Genomic DNA, 21,929 nt, shown 5'->3' with positions numbered 1-21,929 from the left:
CGCTGATAAACAGCGGTTCTTGGTGTCACCCGATGTGTCGTGACAAGATGGCCCACGGCAAAGGCATCGCTTCCCGAGTCATACGATCTGAAAGTGCGCGCACGCTCCACAGCGAGAGGTGCTGACATTTCCCATCAAAGCGTCAGGAGAAGACGAGCCGACACTGACGCGGGACACACGGAGCGGAGCGAGGCCACAGAACTGGCAGGAAGCGGAGGCTGAGGTCAGGAAGTTGTTGTGTTCCCTACGAGGCTCGAGCAACCATCTAGCTGCTAGGGATGAAGCCACTACTGCTGAATGTGGGTCACTCTCCCTGGCTTCCACTGCGCTTTCTCTCCTCCAGCCTTTATTTGGAGCCAGGGCATTTGAATACTGCATGTTGTACCCAGGGCTCTGGAGCACTGCACTGTTTCCAGGAGCCTTGTACCGTGCACATAGATGAGGATAATACGGATGTAGCTCGTGTGTGCACTGCAACAAGGCTGTTTACGTAAGCGAAAATGTCAATGAGTCACCAAAGCCTAAATTGGCAACTCTACATTGACTACATTTTACATGCATGCAGCTGCTCTTTAAAGTCTTATGCAGGTTAAGCTACTTACATGACCCTTTGATATCCTGCAACCAGGACTCCATATGAATAAACCAATGAACATGATATTTATGGCCCCTTGCCAGTGCAGCTCTTAGCAAAGCAAGGTTACCTCTAGCACAGTGGAAATATTTATCATTTCATTTGCAATAGTGATAGTTAGTGCACACATTTGAAAATGTGTTTTAGTTTTCACAGATGGCAAACAGATTCAGGGATAAAGAGCTAAGTGTGATAACAGAAATGCATTTAGATGGTAAAGAGCACATCTGGAGAGCTGGAGATTTAAGTAAATGCATAGAAACAACTGATGATATGCAATGAGATAATACTATATAGATAATATTGGCCTAAGCTTTGTAGTAGGGCTGCACGATATAGTAAAAAAATCATATTGTGATTATTTTGACTTACACTGCGATTGCGATATGCAATACGATTAGTGGGAATGATCAATTTTGCCTCACAGTTTTCATCCTCACAGAAAAACGCGACATTTGAAAACATGTTTTATTACATCTGGAGAACAATATTTGTATTCCAGAGCATCTCTGCAGCACTATGGACTTCATTATAGTGCTGCTTTGTCACATATTTTTCCTTTATCAAAATTTTTCAGGCACGATTTTTGCAGATTTGGATGTTGTACTTGGCTGTATTGCAATTTTGATTATTTTGCAATTAACTGAAGAGCCCTACTATGTAGGTAGTGGAAAAATTGTTAACGTATCCTTGAAGACAAGCTTATGTTTTGGGGATTTAATGAGATTTGACTTAATTCTCTTTATTACTGTCTCAATGTTTCTATCTGAGACCATAGACATGAAACTACAGTGGTATCAACATCTTTTGTTTTTGCTTCTTGTACTGCCCGTGCAATCCAAATCTGTTTCTTTGTGCAGTCACAACCATTTATATTTGTATTTACATGTGTGCAATTATGCTGCACAATTATCCATACAGTATATATCAATCTGTCCATATATCCATATATTTTCATATATCCGTACAAGTGAAAGATGTGTATAATATATATAATATTTGTGTATAGTTTTCTAATATGTTATGTTCTTTATCCTTTTATCTTATTCTATTTTTATTTTATTTTATTCTATTGTACCCTGAGAGATATGGTTTTAGCTCTGTTTTGGTCTCCGCCACCTGAACTGCTGCTCAACTATGGTAAATGCTGAACTATGTTGACCAACTTTATTCATCTGCTGCTCATTTGGTGCTGAGCCAGTCTGGTCACACCAAATAGAATATGAATGACAAATGTCTTAAGTCATTTTTGCATGTTATCACAAGGCTTTTCTAGTATCCTGCCAGCTGCAGCTCTTTGGCAAAGCAAGGCTGGGTCTACCACAGTGGGAATAATTAGCGTTTCATTATTTGCAATGGTGATAGTTGGTGCTTGCCTTTGTATGTGCTCGCTCTATTTAGCTTGCACAGATGACAAACAGACAAAAGGATAAGCTCATCTTTTGCCACATGGTATGATAACACTAAGGAGTTCCAGCCAATCAGAAATCTTCTTTCTGTGCATGGGGATTTATTACACAGTGCAGCGTACATTGAGAGATCTGGAGATTTTAGTAAATGCATCAGGAGAATTGATGCTATGCAATGAGATAATACTATAAAGACATCACAAGTGTTTTAGAACTATTTACTGGCCAAAGCTTTGTAGTTGTGGGAAAATTGTTTCTGTGTCCTTGAAGCAGAGACAGACAGTCCCAAGAGCCAAAAGTGACAGCAAAAGAAGTCATGCTTATGTGATAGGGATTTGTTGAGATTTGACTGATTTCTCTTTCTCACTGTCTCAGTGTTGAGACCACATAAGTTGAATTATAGCTGTATAAACATCTTTTGATCAATTCAAACTACAACAGAGTAATAAGTTATTCTTCAGTTTTATTAAACATACTGAACATATATATTTTTTTACCACTGCAACATGCACTCCTTCTGTTTTATCAGATATGTTGTTTTTGCTCTGTTTTTGGTCTCCACCACCTCCTGAGACAGATATCTGATTCTTTAGCTGCTAAATGCTCAACTGTGTTCACCAACTTTGTCAGTCTGCCCTGCTGTCAGCAACAGAGTATGAATAACATGTAAATGTCTTCAGTCATTTTAGCATGTTATCAGCTGTTTGCCAAAGCAAGGTAGTGGAAATAATTAGCATTTCATTAGCATAGTCAGTGCTCATCTTTGTGCTCAATTTGTGCAAAAATATATTCAGTTTTCACAGTTAGCAAACAGATACCAGGATAAAAAGCTTATCTTTTGCCACATGGTTTGATAGCACAAATGTGTTCCAGCCAATCAGAAATCTTTTTTTTTTCCAGAGGTAATATACAGTGTAGCATACATCTAGAGATTTTAGTAAATACATCGGGAGAAGTGATGCTGTGCAATGATTATCTATTGACCAAAGTATTGTAGTTAGTGAGAAAATAGCTTCTGTGTCCTTGAAGCAGAGACACAGTCCCAAGAGCCAAGAAGAAATGCATATATTTCCAGGATTTAGCCACTGATTTCTCTTTATAACTGTCTCCATGTTTCTATCAGAGACCACACAAGTGTATTTATAATGGTATAAACATGTTTTGATCAATTCAAGACTATAGGACAGCAGTCACTGTACAGTTTCATGAAAAAGTATTAATATATGTATTTCTTATAACTTGGTGGTCATAACAATCTTCTGTTATGACTAACATGCTAGCAATTTGGGACCTAGAGAACTCTTTTCGGTCTCCACCACTCCCTGAGACAGATATCTGGCTCTTTAGCTGCTAAATGCTCAACTATGTTCACCAACTTTGTCTGTGTGCCATTTGGAGCCGAGCTAGCCTTGTCTCACCCAAGAGATGAATAACACAGTCATTTTTTGCATGTTATCACAAGGCGTTTCTGGTACCCTGCCAGCTGCAGCTCTTTGGCAAAGCAAGGTTAGTTCCTGCTCAGTGGACATAAAATAAGCATTTCATTAGCACTAGCGATAGTTAGTGCTTGCCTTTGTGCTTATTTTGTGCTGAAAATGTAATTTAGTTTTCAAATGACAAACAGCCTTCATTTGCCACATTGTATGATAACACAAATGAGCTCCAGCCAATCAGAGATCTTTTGACAGTGCATGGGGAGTTATTACACAATACAGAGGACATCTGAGGATCTGGAGATGTTAGTATTCGCAGAGGGAAAACTGAAGCTATGCAATAAGATAACAGCAGGAGACTGCATTCTGTGTCCCATTTAAAATCAAAAGTTAATGTTGTGTTATTTCAACTTTAGTACTTATGTCATGTACATCAATCTTTTCCCTAAACCTAAGCAAGTAGTGTTATCACATAAACTTAACCAAACTGCAGCCATTTCACAGCACAACTTTACAATGGTAAGATTCACCATGACAATGAAGGCCACCTGACTGTGACGACAAAGATCACCTGGCTGCTGTAAAACCAACGGAACATTCTGGACTAAACAGCGTCGATCAACAGGAGAAAACCTTAAAATACACATATAATAGACCTGATATGCGGAAGTTCTGTGCTAGTATAGAAAATCACATGAGATCACATCGACTGAGCAGGTAATGCATCACAGATCTATCAGAGGGTTGTTGTTTTTTTTCGTTAATTAACTTTGTTTCCACCTGCAGCTGTTTGGAAATGAAGTTAATGAGAGACGAGCTTGTGAGTGGGAAAACCCAAATAAGCTAAAGGGAGTTAAAAAGATTCTTAGAACTGCAGAGTTGGGTGACAGTTTTGTTCATCAGCTTCCGCATTATATGTATTCATTTGAGCAACTGTTAAAAAATAGAAAATACCGATTAGCAGAGTTTTATAAGACCAGTTAATCAGCATTCACAGCTGATCTTCATGACTGTAACTCCAACCACTGACTGTGATTTAAATGTATTTAATTTATTGTACATCTGGCTTATGTTCTGTCAACACTGTACATGATAATGATGAGTAGAGCTTTTGTCATGAACCGAGTATTGATGGAGTCACTATCATGGTTGTGATGGTAAGTAGAAAATATTGATGATTAAAGACATGATTTTTAAATGGCAGCGCAAGAGAAACTCATCTAAAAAAGCAACGTCATTCTGCTTGATGACAGCAGCACATTGTAGATAACATTAAAAGCAGCAATGCATATTATTATTATTGTATTACCATGGTAACCAAATTTGACACACCGCTACTCCCTGTCTGACTGCATGTCGGCACACACAAGGCACATTTCTGACAGCACTGCTGTGGCCATGAGGAAATCTAGGGCATATTCCACAAGTGGCCAGGCTCTGCCCTCTGCCTGCCTCGCATCCCATCATCTGCAATAACAAGTCAAAGATCTTCAAAGCTGGACGACAGAAAAGGAGGAAAATCGGAAGGAACAAGGCTAGGGGAGAGTCAGAGGAGGCCTTCTGATTCATCTTTTAAGACACTCCTTATTGCATCTTTAATCATCTTCCTCGATGCGTGGGGACGACTCGACAGTTGGCTTCCAGAACTATTGAATTCACACCCTATTGAGTCGAGTCACTCAGGAGGCTCACACTGGGCTTTCTTCTCCCTACCCCATCTCTTTTTTAACTCTCCTGTTTTATCACTCCTCATTTCCATCCCTGTGAGGGGCTCAAAAGAGGCAGGCTGCTGAAGAATTGCAGTGGTGTAAGGATGCTAACATGGTCAGCTAAATGTTTCAAGAGGCAGGGGAGACGACAAAGCCTTCCCCTTGTACTACAAAGCCTCACTGTAACTTTGTCACACCACGCCGTGACTGACAGATTCCCAGAGCTGCTCTTCTCTCTGATTTAATGAAACTATTTTGTAATCTAGATTTCAGATGAAGGCATACATCAGTAAAAGTGAAGAACACTCGCAGGCAGAGACTCTGTGTTATGGAGCACTTTGTGGGAACGGGATATTATGACTGACACTAGATCATACATTTTACAGAGAGGGAGTGTTAAGGAGTGTAAATGTTGCTCTGACGGCGTCAGGACAAACATTTGGGATTCGTGGGGGTTGGGCCTTTGATAATGAATGGTTAACACTCCAGTCTGGCTACAAGAAGGAGGGCGGTGAGGATAAATACACACAAAAACAAATCCATAGCATCAAAGAAACAGTATGTAGAAAATACTCATGTGAAAATGAGTCCCACAGTACAAACAGCGAAGCAGAAGGACTTTAAATATTAAGTGAAAAGGGGCAAACAAAAACAGTTGTTCTGGCCTGAAATAGAAATATCAAAGGGGGACACCGTGGCTGTAGCACTGACGTCAGAAAATCAAGTATTTCAACTTAACGTGTTTCCTTGATCTTTGATAACATATCATGGTCATTTTATGATTTATTACAGCATATATATTACAGATCTTTCCTTTAATTAGCAAATTAATTTCCAATTTCAGCTTCCCCCAGGACAACAAATTACATCAACTAGTGTGAAACGGCTCAATGTGAGCTTTTCAAAAGCTGTTTGTTCTTCTTTTCAAAATAAATGAGACCGATTATACTGCGGCTGTCCATCATCTGAATTCTGATTGGCCGATGAATGCATTCTGAGGTTGTTTTGCACATAACAGATGTAATCACATCATTTCACAGTCAAGACGACTGCTTCATTTGTTGATTATTCATGAAATTACAGAGACGCGACTTGTACCAAAAAAAAAGTCAGTAAATTATTCTGGTTTTAAACTCAAATTACTTCCTTGCAGTTGTTTCTGCCAACCAGTCAAGCTGCAGCTAAAACCACATCTGTCTCATATAATATATGTGGCGAAGACTTTGAAGGAATTTAATAAAATGTATTAAGTGTAATTTATGGTCGTCATCATTATTTTGACATATATTATTCCAGTAAGAAACATGCAGTCCTCACTTAGAGACTATTTTTACAGAGGAGTGCTGAGAGAGAGCTTCATCACCCGCTACGATGACAATCACTGAAGCTCAACATCAGCAAAACCAATGAGCTTGTGGCGGACCACAATGCTTCAGATATGTACCCCTTTTCCGTACACCTGAGCGGGACCAGCTTGACTCGGTTTGATTCGGCACGTCCGCCCAGCAGTGCAGGGGTTTGCATTTCCATTACAACACACCTGCTTGAAGGTGTGTCTTTTAACTGAAGGTGAGCGCGACACAGCTCGAGTTGAGAGGTGGATAAATCGTTCACATACATCTCTGGGGTAAACACGCCATTTCCATAAATTCTTCACAATAAAAGTCCCCTGTTATTTTGTTATTTAAATGCTTTTATTATATTTATTAACGCAGCACAATCGGAAAATGTATTTATCGGGGTTCAGCAGAAACTTAACACAACTTCTACACAGCTGAGAGTGAATATGGAAACGGTAAAATAATCCAGATACCTGATGTACAAACAGGAACACAAGAGGGAAACTAAATTTCAAAGCATAGAGATTCAGTTAGGAGGTACAAAAGTCCTGAGAGCTGAACATAAAGAGACTTTTAAAAACGTCTTTCTCTCTGATTTCCTGCACAGACAAGAACTGAGTATCACAACATATAGGTAGAGACAAGGTGGTCATCACGGGTTGACCATGGTGGGCGAGACATCACCGCAGCCAACTTGGAGGTGGTTAAGACTTGCTTTGGCCTCAGTCCACAGTAAGTCTATCTCGGGTCTGGCTCACGCAGCTCAGTGTGGCTCCGCCCAATTAAAGTGGTAATGGAAACACAAATCAGCGCTGCATTTTTAGACTTGACGGGGAAAACATTCTAATCAATCTAATCCTTGAATCCACAGACATCTGTGTCAGATATAATGAAATTCTCTCAAGGTCTTCCTGAGGTATTACACACACAAGACCAGGATGGATGTGATGTCACAGTGACCTTGACCCCTGACCACCAAATTCAATCAGTTCATCCTTGAGTCCATGTGGACATTTGTACCATATTTGAAGAAATTCCCTCAAGATGTTGCTGGTAAATTGCGCTCACAAGAATGTGACAGACAACTCGAAAACATAAGCATAAAAATCAACATTTCATATCAAAGGATTAGTTTTAGGCTCCTGCCTTCTTTGGAGTACTATCTTGCATATTTCAAACATTCTTATACTGCATACTGTGAACTTTTGCACACTTCCTGGAGAACATGTCACATATTTCTGCACAAAACTGTACAGATCTTTCATTTCAATAAAATATTTAACATATTTTCATCCTTTTTTTCCTATATTTTATTGCCAGTTTTCCAGTTTCCATTTATTCTTCTTCGCTTGCAGTGCTTGCTTTTTTTTTTTTTTTTTATCTTTCTTTATATTTTTTTTATACCTATTATGTTTATTGTCATGCACCACAACACTAAGGCAATTTCCTTGTATGTGTGCAACTACTTGGCAATAAGCTTGATTCTTTGTAAGCTACTATAATTTCCCAAAGGATATGATAGTAAAATATTATGATATGTTTCATGAGGTGGAACGTAACCAAATCTTTCAGGTGGAAAAGTAGGTAATGCAAAAAGTGTCTCAATGCACCCATTGAACATTGTTGATTAGAATAGATTGATTTGCTCGGGTCATAACCTTTAGAGTCTTTCCAGTTATGATAGAAGGAGAATTACTATTTATAAACCATTTCTGCAGGGAGAGATGATACTGGTTTTCTGTTGGAGCTTAATGAGTTATTGAAGCTTAATGAATATCTCACAACATCTCTCTAAATTTAGATCTGTACGAGACTCAGTAAAGGTTACAACAATCATATTTACAGTGTGTTTCATCATTGTTACTGAGTTAGTCAGTCAGTAGTCAGCATTTCTATTCTTCCTGCTCCCTTCACGCCTACAAGCAGAGAGAAACGTACTTTCCTCAAGCTTTATCAAGTGCAAATAATCATTTATTCTCTAACCCTGAATACTGTGTTGACAGCTGAGGAGAGGAAAGAAGTGCAGAGACCGGAGAGCCGAGCTGAGCCTCATGCTCCCTCAGCTCTATTTCCATAGGCAGCGGGGTCAAACTCACAATTTAACATTGGCAAATATTATTTACTGGAATAGCCATTCTGGTTCTTCTGAGACAATTCTAACAACAGAGAATTCAAAGATAAATGTTGATGCTCTGAGAAAATAGGATTTTTTTAAAAACTGAAAGTCTGAGATGGCTGTGTTGTGGGAGGAGTGAGAAAGTGTGTCTAAAATACAGAAAATACAACACTTTCCAAATGGATAGCCAAAAATAGTATCAAAATCTCCTTTTAAACCTTTAATAGAAACTTTTTCATTTCATATTACTACCACGGGCAGGTAGTATTCCAGCAGACCTGATGAGCACCATAGCTGCTATAATCAGTTTTTTAAATAATACAGATAATTATCACCCAAATCTGCAGCTCTCCTGAGCTTTATATAACTTAATAAGAAGTTTCAGTTCATTGTTTAGCTATCTGACCTACAACTTATGCGTTTTGGCTCACTCTGGTCTGTTAACGTCATTGACGGTCACAGCAGGCAGCTGTTTTTAGCAAAAATGCTCTAAAACCCTCTGTACACAACCTGCTCAGCACCAGACAGCAGACAGACACAGTTAGAGCCTAACTGGTAAACATAGTGGAACATTTAGCAGCTAAAGCACCTGATATATTTCCCTCTGTGGTTGGTAGAGACCAAAAACGGAGCTAAAAGAGTGATCATATTGATAGTTGATTACAGTGGAAGTAATAGGGGGTTCAATCAGGGCCCTCAGCTCATTTTTGCCCTGAACTGATGGTATTACATCATAGAGATCTACAGTATGCAAAGCCATGTTTCCACTACTTGGTACGGCTCGACTGGCTTTTGGGTCTTCTGCTTGGTTTTCCCACTGCAGGTAGTACTCATTCAACAACAGTAGAGATGATCGTCACAGTGACACTATTCCAGCAATCTGGAAACAACACACCAATGGGTACTTTAGTCTCGAGATGCTGCTGAGATGCTTCACTGCTCACCTTTTCCCTTTTGCAGTTCACCCTCTGCAGTGTTTTCATGTCAATATTTAGTATCAGCTCACTTCACTTGGAAGCTTGATGGAGGTGATAACAAATAAAGTGCCTGGTACTGGGCTGGGCGATGTGGCCCTAAACTAATATCAAGATATTACAGGGAATTCTATGATAACAAATTTCTTGACAATATGAAGAAAAAAAAAAACACTGAAAATTATCTCCTCGTTGGAATTTAGTCTCTCCTTTGTTTTTACAATCTTCTTACTCTACCATCATTTTTGTTTTTGATCTTTGGTGAGCAAACCAGTTCCACACTACTGAAGTCGCTCCCCTTTTTGGAGTCGCGGTGAGTCATACTACGCAGGGAAATACAGAAAATCAAACTAGATGTACGCCTGGTTCAACATCAGAACTAGACTGATAAAACTAACTAAAACACTTTAGGAGATTCTGATTGCTCTTGGATTGACAGTATGTGCTCTGATAACGTTTTATTATTTTAGTTTGATGGGCTTTTGCCATTTATATGCTAATAAAATGAAGACATTTGAAATGCACTGGGAAAATGAGAACAAATTGCATGTATTTTAAATCAATCTTCTTTTATCCCAGCTCCACAGAAATCAGTTTAATATATTAAATGCTATTTCATAGTTAATTATGGGTACGCTAATGGTAGATTCTATTATAGAATATATAGTCATGAGAATAGAGTTTATTGATTTCTGTGAGTTTTTGTTGAAGTAAGTACTACATGCATTTTCATGCACATGAAATATCCTTCAAGTGGCGTGTGAGAAAGGCCAACTCTTCATTACAAGCAGTGTGAATGTTCTTTAGATAATGAGCACCAGTTATTGATGTTGTGATGAGGAAACATGCAATATGTTGCTGCAGGCATCACTTGTAGATAGACATCTGGGGTGTGTAAAAAAATATGATAAAGACAGTCAATGATAATATTGTTGCCCACATCGTGGATTCAGTGTGTTCTCTTGTATAGTAAAACTGCATGAGGATGAAATACCACAGTGTATTAAAACAAGGTATTCCACTATTTCATCCACAACCATTACCTGGTCAAACAGCACAGGCCTTGTGCCTTAAACGCAGACTGCTTTGAGCAGTGGCTCACTTCAAATTATTCAAACAAAAAAGAAAAAAGAAATCTCTGGTTGTTAAGCCACCACTTCAAAAGGTGAACCGTACAGTGCTGCTACATTTTAACCCTGTCTTCTCCTCTTTATCTTACCTGCATTTAATTACTGCTGGCACATCACTCGGCTTAGTGAGGGAGAAATTAATGAGAAGGATGAAATATGTGATTACATGCTCATTTGGCTCTTTAGACCTAAAATGAACATAAATGGCGTTGCAACACATGTGCAGGAAATCCCAAGAGAGAGAATCTAGCATGGATTGAAATTGGCCACACTTACACGCACACCATGATCTTACACTATCATAAAACACTAAGATTAATTTTGAGGTTATGTAAAACCATGATCTAATTATGCTGCTTTATTATCAAGACTAGAATAAAGACAGACAGCACTGGGATAATTGCTCCATTAATAGAGGGCTATTTGGACATGTGAATCCTATTTTTCTTATAAGCCTGTCCACCGGGGGCTTCACAAGATGCAGCATCCACACTGCAGAGTTTTGTTTACATGCAGCCTTACTGCCTTAAGCCAAAACCTTGGACAAATTGCAGACGATTATATGTGGGCATAATTATAAAGGGAGATATAAGACTGCAGTTTATGATGGGAGGGAAATGAGTAATGTTGGCTGAGCTCTACCAGGGAGCAGGCAAATAATCTATTCATCAATAATTCTTGTGTTCATGATTGCATGGAAACAGGAAATTCGCAGAATGAGCTTCTGCTGTGCATGTAAACAACTTGATCACACTTTTTTTTTTCCAAAGGGTAAATGTGTGAAATGTGAACACATTAAATGTGACATTCAGGATGGAAACAGAATGAATCTGGAGGCAACCACTTCACAGACGGTCTGCCATCAGTGTGTGTTTTAAAGGAGACTTACTTGAGGGTGAACTGCTCGACAGTGGAGTTGGGCATCAAGTAGAGGAAGATTTTGAGAGTCTCTCCAGGCTTCAGGGGCTTCTCAGGCAACCTGAGGAACATGTTCTTATCTAACTGTTTGTCCACCAGCAGCTGCTCCTGACTGGCCTGGTACAGGCTGATGCTGCCGATGCGCAGCAGGGGGTGCTGTGACAGAGGTTCTCCCCTGGAAATACCACCACCCCTGTGACCCGAGCCCTCACTGCACTCCCCATCCACATTAGGCCCATGGAGCGTGTAGTAGAGCTCAGCCTGGAGGGTCTCACTGGTTAGCCCATCCAAGAGCCCGTCACTGGAACCTTTCCTCCGACCCAGTGGGGCCACATTGGTGTTAAACCAGGACGGAGGGAGCTCCAGTTGGGCCAAGCACTGCGCCAGGTTGCCTTTCATGCGACAGGAGGTTTTAATTTCACGGACATCCCGGAAGGCATGCAGACGGACGCAGGGCAGCTTGTCCTGAGCCTTGAAGTCATCCCAGTCACGGCCGGCGATGTAGAAAAACACCTGGACGGTGGGGTTGTTGGAGAAGACCCGCGCCTGGACAATGAAAGCCCGCACCTTCCAGTTGACTGTCAGCTGGCCGGGAATATCCAGCGGACTGGCTGGCTGGAGTAACTCCTTGGACACGGCCTGGTCCCGGGCAAAAGGCCCAAAGCTTATGTTGATGGCAGGTAGGTCCTTTGTCTGGAAAACCACGAAACTCTCAGAGCGCTGCAGCGGGTGTCCAGTGCTGGGACTGCTGCTGCTCTTACTGCCACCGCCAACTGTTTGTCCTGTGATCTGAGCCTCCCGCAAAAAGAAAGCCAGTTGTGCATTGGACAATTTGAAGTTGGCGGGAAGGTACACATTGGGTGGTGAAGGACTGGCTGTCATCGCTGAGGAACTGAGGAGAGCATCTGAGCTGGTTGGAGGAATTTTACCTGCAAGAGCTGTGAAGAGAAGAAGAAGAAGAAGAGGGGTTCAATCTTTAAAAACACCTCATCTTTTTTTTTTTTACACACAACAGAAAAGACAGTAACAGTTAAGAGTAAAAAAAAAAACGAGTTAAAATTTGTGAGAAAGAGACAAAGAGGAGGAGTCAGTGAACCAAACAGTGAATGAGGTATAAGCAGGAAGTCACGGAGGTCTGCTCTACTCAGTCAGCCGTAGAGAGGAAAAGGGTGTAAGGTCAGCACACACTAATCAGATGATAACTGGTCAATACGTGTCAAGCATCCAGAGCACAGGCTGTCCAATAAAACATGTTGTTCGCATTGTCAGGGTGCACGACACATGAGCTTTATCAGGGATGCAACAGCGCATTCAATCAGTGTGGCTATTGTGGCTATTCAACAATTTGAAGTGGTAAACAGACAAAACTCTATAAAACATTTTAAAATTGACAGACACAAACTCACAAGGGGCATGAAGGTAACTTAAAGTTACAGAATAAAACAAGACACTTGTGTTTGGATAGTGTTTAAAATGCAATCCAACATACTACACTGCACTTGTTGAGAAAAACAAATCAACACCGCTTAACACCTAAGTTACTACAGTGAAATCAAAGTAGGGCAAAATCATTACAGAACAAGCAGAATAAATGTGACATACTTATCAAAATTACCCAGAGCCGAGCACAAAAACATAGTTGCCTGTCCCCATGGTCCAAATCATAGATTAAAAGTCCCATATTCCAAGTAGTATTATCATTGAAATCGCATCCTTTAAATCTGAAAAAATCAAGAGGATCTTTTTTTGAAAGGGAACCCTCTTCAAAAGATTGTGTTACTCAGCGGGCACTCCACAGAAGTTTGCCTTCCTTTTTGGTTTCTCTTTAGAAAATCTTTGTCATGAGTTGCAAAAAGAAGAATAAATTAGGTCGAAAAAAGAAAACAGCAATAGCTCCAGCAGCTCTTCACTTGGCCACGTTCCTGTCGTTGCTCCCTACAAATGTTCCACCGAGCTTCTTGAACTTGTGCTTGTCTAATTCCCCGTGGCTTAGGTCTTGGTTTAAGAGTGGTTCAGCCCCACGCAGCAGCTCTTTCAATCCCAGACTGTGCATGGCTCCAGGACAGACTCTGATAGACAGGCAGAGCCTCCTCCCGGTTGGTGGGCTGTACGGGAACTATAGACAAAGCCTTTGACGCCGCCCCATCTTGCCACACCTAGTCTCTAGTCTATAATCACCATTTTAGCTCCCGGTCAGAGCTAAGACACACAGCCCTCAGAGGACTCGACTCACACCACACACACCGGCACACACATGGAGGCGAAAGAAATAACACTCTCCAGCTCGATTCATCCTCTCCCTCTGGACGTGTTCAGGCAGACTCTTATGTGTGTGCATGCAAGAGTGTGTATAAGGGCTGTGTGAGTGTGTGTGTGTGTGTGAGAGGTGGGGCGGGGGATGGATGTATTGCTTGAATGCCTCCAGGCAGAGAGGGAGAGAGTACGAGAGTGAGAAGGAGAAGGGGAGAAGGGAGGGATTAGGTAAAGATTATTGATGAATTAGCCTAGCTCTCCTTCCCTTCTCCTCCTCCTCCTTCTCCTCCTTTCCCTCCCACCTCCTCCTCCCCCGTTTCGTCTGCTTGAGCCCCATGAGAAATCCATGAGAATGAGGGGATACCGGCCGGAGGGGGGAGGGGTATCTAGACTGCCTCCCTGCTTCGCTCACATGTGCCTGGAATTCCCATAATAAAAGAGAGGGGGATCCATGGATGTGTGTGCACTTGTGTGTGTGTGTGTGTGTGTGTGTGTGTGTGGGCCCCATAAACTGAATGGCAAACAGTGGGGGCAACAAAAGATGAAGCCACAGCCGGGGAAACATCCCGCACTTACAAATGAGCAGTGGTAGCCATAGAGAAGGCTGGAGGTACTATAATGATGAGAGGAGCTACTTAGAGGCTGTCTAGTCTTTATCGACTAAAAGCTCTCTACCTCACAGGAATGTGTGTGCTTGTTTGTGTGTGAGTGTGTGTGTGTGTTTGGGAAGAAGCGGTGCTCTCGCCTCGATCAACAATATAAGCGACAAATATGCACAGCACTCTACAAACTTCCTTGAGGGCTCCTCCACCAGAGCGCCATCTGCTTCACTCTTCTGGCACCAAATGCACAGCCACCGTTCAAATCTCCCACCGTTACTGTATATTTTACCGGTCACATGACAGCATTATAAAAACATGTACCAGTCTTAGCCTCAGGAAAGGATAGAATATGAGCCTCACATGTAACAATATAGGTTGCACTTTGGTTTACAGTGCAGTACTTTTGTAATGTGTCTCTAATTGCCCTCTCATTAATCCTACTAAAGAGTCTAATACTGTCTCATAAAAAACATTATTTCTAATTCAAAGTGTATTATTTCCTACTGTTTAGACCCTTTCTTAGACTTTATTAGAAGGCAATTTGGGGCAATTTACAGCTACTTCCTGTTAGACTCTTTATTAGAGGGTAAGCAGGACACGTTACGACAGAACTGTACTGTAAACTAAAGTGAAATCACCTGTTTTTTGCTTCCTCATTTAAAAAATAATATGTGAACCAGCTCTACCAAGTAAGAGCCAAAATTATAGAGGTAGATGATTTTTTTTTCTGTGGGTGACTGCACAGACTTACTGTAAGACTGTTGGCAGATAAAATGATTTGATTAAAGAAGTATTGGTCTTAGCTACTCGGCCAACTATATAGAACCAACCAAAGGTGTGTGTCTCAAGTACCAGATATGTGATTTCGCTAAAGTTTACAGTACAGTTCTGTTGTAATGTGCCCCTAATTGCATCTAATAAGGTTCTAATAAAGGGTCAAATACTGTCCAATAAAGAACAGACATTTTCTAGTTTTTGTCTAATTTGATACAAAGTACAACATGTTGTGTCTTACTAGTGTACTGTAAAATAAAGTACAGCCAGGATACAAACCTAGCTTGGCTGCAAATACTAACATCGAAGAGCCATCTTTTCCCCTTAAAGGTTTACAGATATGATTTTATTGCTGTGTTTAAGAAGAAAGTAGATATTTGAACAGCATTACAGACCTCTTTGCTCGATCCCTGTCTATGTCTTGAGGCAGCACTAGCCTGGAGCTCAGAGAAGCCTTGAATCCCAAGACCTGCTGGGACTTTTAAAACTGAATGTTAACATTTTCCCCTCGCTTCCTTCCTCGAAAACTACTGTTGAGGTGTCTTTGAGCAAGGCTCTTAAAAGGAATGCGTCTCCATGTGTTCCACAAGCACCTGCTGCTGGCCAAACAGCCCAAAACAAAATGGTTTCCAGCTCGCTGCTGTTTTTAATGGTAATTTTGTTTTTAAAGCAGTTTCGCTTCTGACTCGGTACTGTTGACTGCTTCTCTTTCCTGCATCTGTTCATTTAAACACAAGGAGGCTGTAGGGCCACATCAGGGAACTTAAGGTAAAACTGTGCCTGCAAACAGCTTGCTGACATTACTTGAGCGTGTGCAGGCCAATAACAACACAATGCACGACTGTTTGTGTCATCAGTGATGTGCAATATAATCTAGCTGTTGGACCGACTCAAACAGGGTACAGCAGGAGCAGGAACAGAGAGTTAAGGAGTTGGATTTTGACAATGTGAAGCAATTACCTGAGGAAATTGGTAAAATATACAAAAACAACTCAGATTCAAAGAGAGAAAATCTCTCATCACAGAGAAACTGTGATACTAGTATTTTGTACAATTACCCTGGCTTGATATAATCTTTATTTATTTAAATAAGATGTAAATCCTACCAATGCGGTCAAAACATTTTATACTCTAGTGGTCACAGAGATGTGTTTTTAATTGCATGGTGTTGCTGACTTTGTCTGTGACCACTTTGCACATTTTCATATATTTTATAAGACTCGATACTAATGCTTTAAACAAATTAGGTGAGATTTCCACAAGCACTTTAAATCTAAATGCAAACACACATTTGAGCAGGGCTGCAACTTGCAATTCTACTAATCAGCCGATTATTTTCACAGTTTATCCTTTAGCCCATAAAATGCCCAGACGTTGTGTGAAATACTCATCACAATAGAGACTAGAGACTAAAGTGATGTTTTCAATTTGCTTCTTTTATCAAACCAACAGTCCAAAACCCAAACCCTTCATTTACTGTCAGAAATGACAAAGGAATGCAGCAAATCCTCACATTTAAGAGGCTGGAACCAGCGAACGTTTGACATTTTCACTTGAAAAATGATCGATCAACAGAATTCTGCAGCGCCTGCAGATGCTGTGGCTTGTAGCCAAACTTTGCCACATTTTTATTTTAATCTGCTAGTTTTTCAGCTTTATTGTTAAAACATGCATCACCTATGACATGAATACACTCATAGGCATTGACACCCTGAGATGATCAGGAAAGCACACATCTTTCGACCACCCAGCCAGATCAGGCAGACGCACCAACACGCACCACCCCAGGACAGGTGGAGGTGAGCAGATAAGAGCCACGCTAACCCAGTTTGGACCAATCAGAGACTGTTGTGCCTACACCTTACAGAGAGCTGCTCCACTACAACATCCTAAATGAAGGTATTGTACTGGACAGGCTGACCATGTGTGTACAGGTGATTTAAGAGAACTTGTTTTTCTCATATATTGAATTTTCTTTCAGATACAAACACAATCTGTGAGCGGTCCAGACCTAGAGTCATGTGCAGTCAGTCTGCCAATCAAAACCAAAGTTTTTCACTAATGACTGCATATTTTATTAGTCTGAAGATATTTTGAGTTTGAAAAATAAATTACACTTCATAATTATGACGACATTATCATCCCATCCTTACCTACGATTACTAAAGTATGGGTTTCTGTTATTCTGCACATGGAGCATTCCAACAGACACATGATCTGAGAGTGAACCTCATGTTGTGCCTGAAGGTCACCTGACTACGGCCCAGGAGTCTGCTAATCCCCTTTTAAATGCAATGAAACTGTAAAATGACAATACAAGCATTGAGCGCCATCAAACAAAACAAATCCTTGCCCCTTGCTCTCAACCCCGAGGCGTTGCGGTGTCATTCGAGAAGGTGATTACAGCGTACGATGCATCAGGGTGTTCTCGTCTCATTTCAGTCTGACATCAATGGGTAGGTGGGTTTGAAGGGGAGCATGGACACAGATGGGCTTCCAGTGTGAAACCCTATCGCCTTCCTCTTCCACTTGATGTCCTATTAGACCTCAGGCCAAATTGAATTGAATTCTCTTCCTGTTGTGCTCCCATTACGTGAAACATCTGCTCTGTGTGTTTGTGAGTGTGTGTGTGTGTGTGTGTGTGTGTGTGTGAGTCAGGGGAATGCGGGGGAGTCTAGTCTAAGGGCACTTTGTATTCATCAGATTACTTTGTCTGATGTCAATTAATGAAAGTATTGGGCCACTTTGAGGCTGAGGCGGTGCTATTCTACTTCTACTGCTCTGCCAATAACAGTCTGCAAAGACAGACGCTTTACAGAAGAAAAAAAAATAAAAGAGCAAATGATTCCAACCACAATACTGCTGATTTATTCCAGTGGAGAATTTAATCATCAATCCACTTATTGGAGTTTTCTTTTGTGTGTGTGTGTTTTAGAACTAGATTAACTTTGAAGTACATCCGCAACAAGCTTTTCTTCTCAGAGGATAATGCAGGAAAGCTTCTGTGCAACAAATCTGTCCTCATTCTCACAAAAAGCAGGAGGTTAAAACTTGTAAAACTCGAGGTTAACTTGTGCTGAAAGTAAATTCAGCAAAACTCTATGGATTAAAGTATCTGAGCCTGGCAAGCATATATTCCTGGAATAATGGATGTTACTGGGACTCCTTAAAAACTTGCTTTTTTTGCTCAGATGATTAAATTTTCCTATTATTTGCATATTTGGTATCACACAAATTGACAGTCTGCCTTGTAAGCCCATTTAAGCAAGATAAGTTACACTGATATCAGAACACAGACGTCCATGTGAGCAGATTTTTGTAACTGGACATCATTTAGTCCATCTAAATGTTAATATAATTTAATACTATTCGGTTGTACATATTTCCAGTATAAAATTATAATGGTCAATTTGAAAATCTGTATGGAAATCTAGTCATATTTGCAGCTGTGCCAGCAGTAAAAGGAGTAAAATTTTCATCTTTGTAAATCAGTTATCACCAAAACAATTAGATGTGAGGTTTCCTCTTATCTGTAAAACACAAAAAAACATATCTGTTGAAGCTACGGATGTCTCCTATAGGCTTAATGTTGAGGTTAAGGCAAGGGCTGGAATAACTGTTTTAGTTTGCCCGGTTCACATTAATTAGAGTTAACATTAATGCAGAATATTTGCTGAATGAGTGAGTGTCTGTTTATGAGTCGTCAGAAATCATTAATAATCTTTTAGAAGGAGAAGGTGTTTATAACGGTTAAATTGAACAAAATGTTAATGGAGTCTGGCAGGCGGTGAGACAAGCAGCCACTGAACTGCAACCTCAGAGCGTGAATTTCCAGAGCAGTGGCTCTTTATTTTTAGGATAACAGGCTTAACTTGAAAAAAAAGAAGTTGAAAAACTCAATTCAACCATAGATCGTATATTTAATATACAGTTTACTTGCTATTTGTACTGTAGTTCTCATTTTTAGACGCGCAATTTCTACATATTGCTCCTTCAACATAATTTGCATGCAAATAAATTAATGAAATACCATATTAATCAAACCAAATATACTTTGAAAATGCATGAAACATTAGCTAAAGAACAGCACAAATAATACAAAGTACCGGCACCGCCATCACTTAGACTGATCACCTCTGAAACCGAGAGGGGAGAGATGAAGAAGTTGTCTGCCCATTCAACGCTACTTTAATTGCACTGAGAGCTTTCAAGTGTGGCACCAGTGACATAATGACCCTTTCTTCTTTTTCAGGTTCCTTGCTCTCAACCCAAATGATCCACTTAAACACAACCATCTTCCTAATTTACACCAACTGTGCTGTTTATTCATATTTAGAAGGATCTGGAAGTATCTATTGCTGTGCCACTGTTTAAACTCTACAGCATTTGGGAGACTGAGGCGAAAAAGCTTTGCCCCACAGTTAAATGAAACACTTAACTGTATGTCTTGCTGCCCATACAAAAGCTGTCTAACATAAAAGCCGGCTGCCAAGTCAAGGGGAAATATATAGAGAGGATGTCACGAGGAGGTCAGACATTTGATCTTGAGAAAGAGGAGTGCATAAACGTCTCTTCAAGTAAAAGGTCAGGAAAAATTGTTGAGAGGGTTTAGAGAGAGATGGAGCATCCTTCCAGCATCACTAATGTTCCAGCGCCGAGGGTTTCCCTATCGATCTTTATCTTAGCCTTCATTCCCCCTCTTCTCTTACTGTGAGTATCACTATACTGCTATTACATTTGGAGCAGTGAAATAAAACCTCTCAAGTCTCTCAACGAAACACTTACTACTTACTTATCACACTATATTACAGTGTGAGATTACACTTAACAAACACAATTAAAGCACTTTTTCTTGTCCACTTTTAATTTCAGCGTTCTTTATTCAGATTCCACTTTTGCTGAGGCTCGTATGCAAATAAAGGCCCAAAATCTAAAATGGTTCACATTATCATTCAATTAGCTATGAATGCAACACAAAGCGTAGATGAAAAGACACGTTAGCCTGGGGATGAAGGCTGTATTAGCACTTGAAACACTGGTGGAGTCCTATTTTTGCCCCTCTCTGAGGAATGTCTATTTCCATCTCAGTCAGACCTGGATTACCTTTACAAACGGACTGCAGCTGGATTATCTCTCATCTATCATCTCATCGGTTTTCATGATATATATGCATAGGGAAATTGCATTCAGATTTCAGTCACAGTGGGGAGGGTTTGTCCAGTCCATGGGTTTGCATGCAATCAGAACATTTAGTTGATTTAGAGTAAATCAGCCATTGTACAGACTATTTATCATACATTTTACTACATTATACATAATGTCCCCTGAAGCACGGGCACAGCTCTCGCAAATTTCCGTCAGATTAAACAGATTTGAATGAGCATGTCAGTAATCACATCATGTGCAGCCGACATCCCAAAGGAGCAGAAACACATAGAAAGAGAGAGAGAGGGAGAGAGAGAGGCCAGTTAAGGCTGTTGTCCACAGCTTCAATGTGCCTGCTGCCTCCCTACAACGGCGGACGTATCATGAAATGTCCACCAGCAGCGGATGCAACTTGGAGAAGTAAAGCCTGAAGTTAGTTTGAAGTGTTTTCCGAAAGATTTCTCATTTATCACGTTTACAGTCGAAAAATGCAACAACCAGAGGATCTATTAGATTTGTGTATAACAGAACTGGTCTCCAATATGTCTTTTCAGTTTATGTATGGCCAGAAGTGAGCAGTACCTCTTTAAAAACAAATCCCTTATGGATATCCCTTATTAATATTCAAACTCCTATTTATCCACGAACATTGTTTGGCCTTTACAACTAATCAGCATTTAATCCTTCTTGTGCCAAGTACTGTTTTTACACATGACCATATGTATCTGTATGTAGAGTCTATTGGTATGTATGCAACAGCATCACTAGTCTCACAGGAAAGCGTTTTGAGAAAACATGAGTCATGAAATTAACTTTCTAGAAGATATTCTATCTCTGGGCTCTGAAGCCCCTCTGGGAAACTCGGCTTTAACTGCTCTGTGATGCTCGATACAAAGGGATAACAGAAGGAACTGAAGGGTTAATGATCTGAGACTGGCGAGTCCAACTTCCTCTTGATGAAGCGATCCCCACGTGGGGTTTAGGAGACAGTTCGAAACTCGCCCTCAATTTTCAATCAATAGCTTCCTGTGGCCAAGAAATGTCTCACACAAGAATGTAATTTGGTGAACCTACAGGGTCTTAATTAATGGAAGAAGAATGTTTTCTCTGTTAAAGTCTCACTTTGTAATTTAGGCTGATAAGAGCAGTGTATTTCCACATTTAATTCACAGTGCAGCCCTAATGAGGCATAATTTGCAGATTAAAAAGGAAGGATATATAACCACTGTGACACCATCAGTGGGAAATGGAACATTTCATCATTGATCCTTTATATGCACTCATAAAATCATCCATAATTTATATTATCGGTCTCCCGTATCTGGTCCAGTGGAGCAACAACTGGTGTAGATATAATGTAGTCCTCTGATTAAAGACCAGCTATGCATCTATCAGTTACGTCGTTCTTCGTGGTGAGCAGAATAGATACCAACACAACTGTTTGACATCAAATATTTACCAACCAATTAGTCAGAAGCCAGGCTCTGAAAGG

The 21,929-nt window shown here is 40.4% G+C and overlaps 1 protein-coding gene across 2 annotated transcripts in view; it reads right to left on the bottom strand.

The window, feature by feature from the left end:
* tmem132e (transmembrane protein 132E) overlaps positions 1–21,929 on the bottom strand; it is a 519,725-nt gene that overhangs the window by 156,777 nt on the left and 341,019 nt on the right. The window contains exons 1-2 of one of the 2 annotated variants that reach the window (XM_084730027.1): positions 13,266–13,938; positions 11,635–12,601 (exon numbers count right to left, since the gene is read on the bottom strand). In XM_084730027.1, coding sequence (XP_084586153.1) covers positions 11,635–12,601; positions 13,266–13,344 — 1,046 coding nt within the window. In that variant the 5' untranslated portion in view covers positions 13,345–13,938. Of the gene's footprint in view, positions 1–11,634; positions 12,602–13,265; positions 13,939–21,929 lie in introns of those variants that run through there. The other variant, XM_084730028.1, reaches the window with a different exon arrangement.

The sequence above is a fragment of the Lutjanus erythropterus genome, chromosome 11 (assembly GCF_056507025.1).
Source record: "Lutjanus erythropterus isolate fLutEry1 chromosome 11, fLutEry1.hap2, whole genome shotgun sequence".
In the NCBI taxonomy this organism is placed as follows: Eukaryota; Metazoa; Chordata; class Actinopteri; order Lutjaniformes; family Lutjanidae; genus Lutjanus; species Lutjanus erythropterus.
This window is presented reverse-complemented; position numbering and strand designations above follow the sequence as displayed.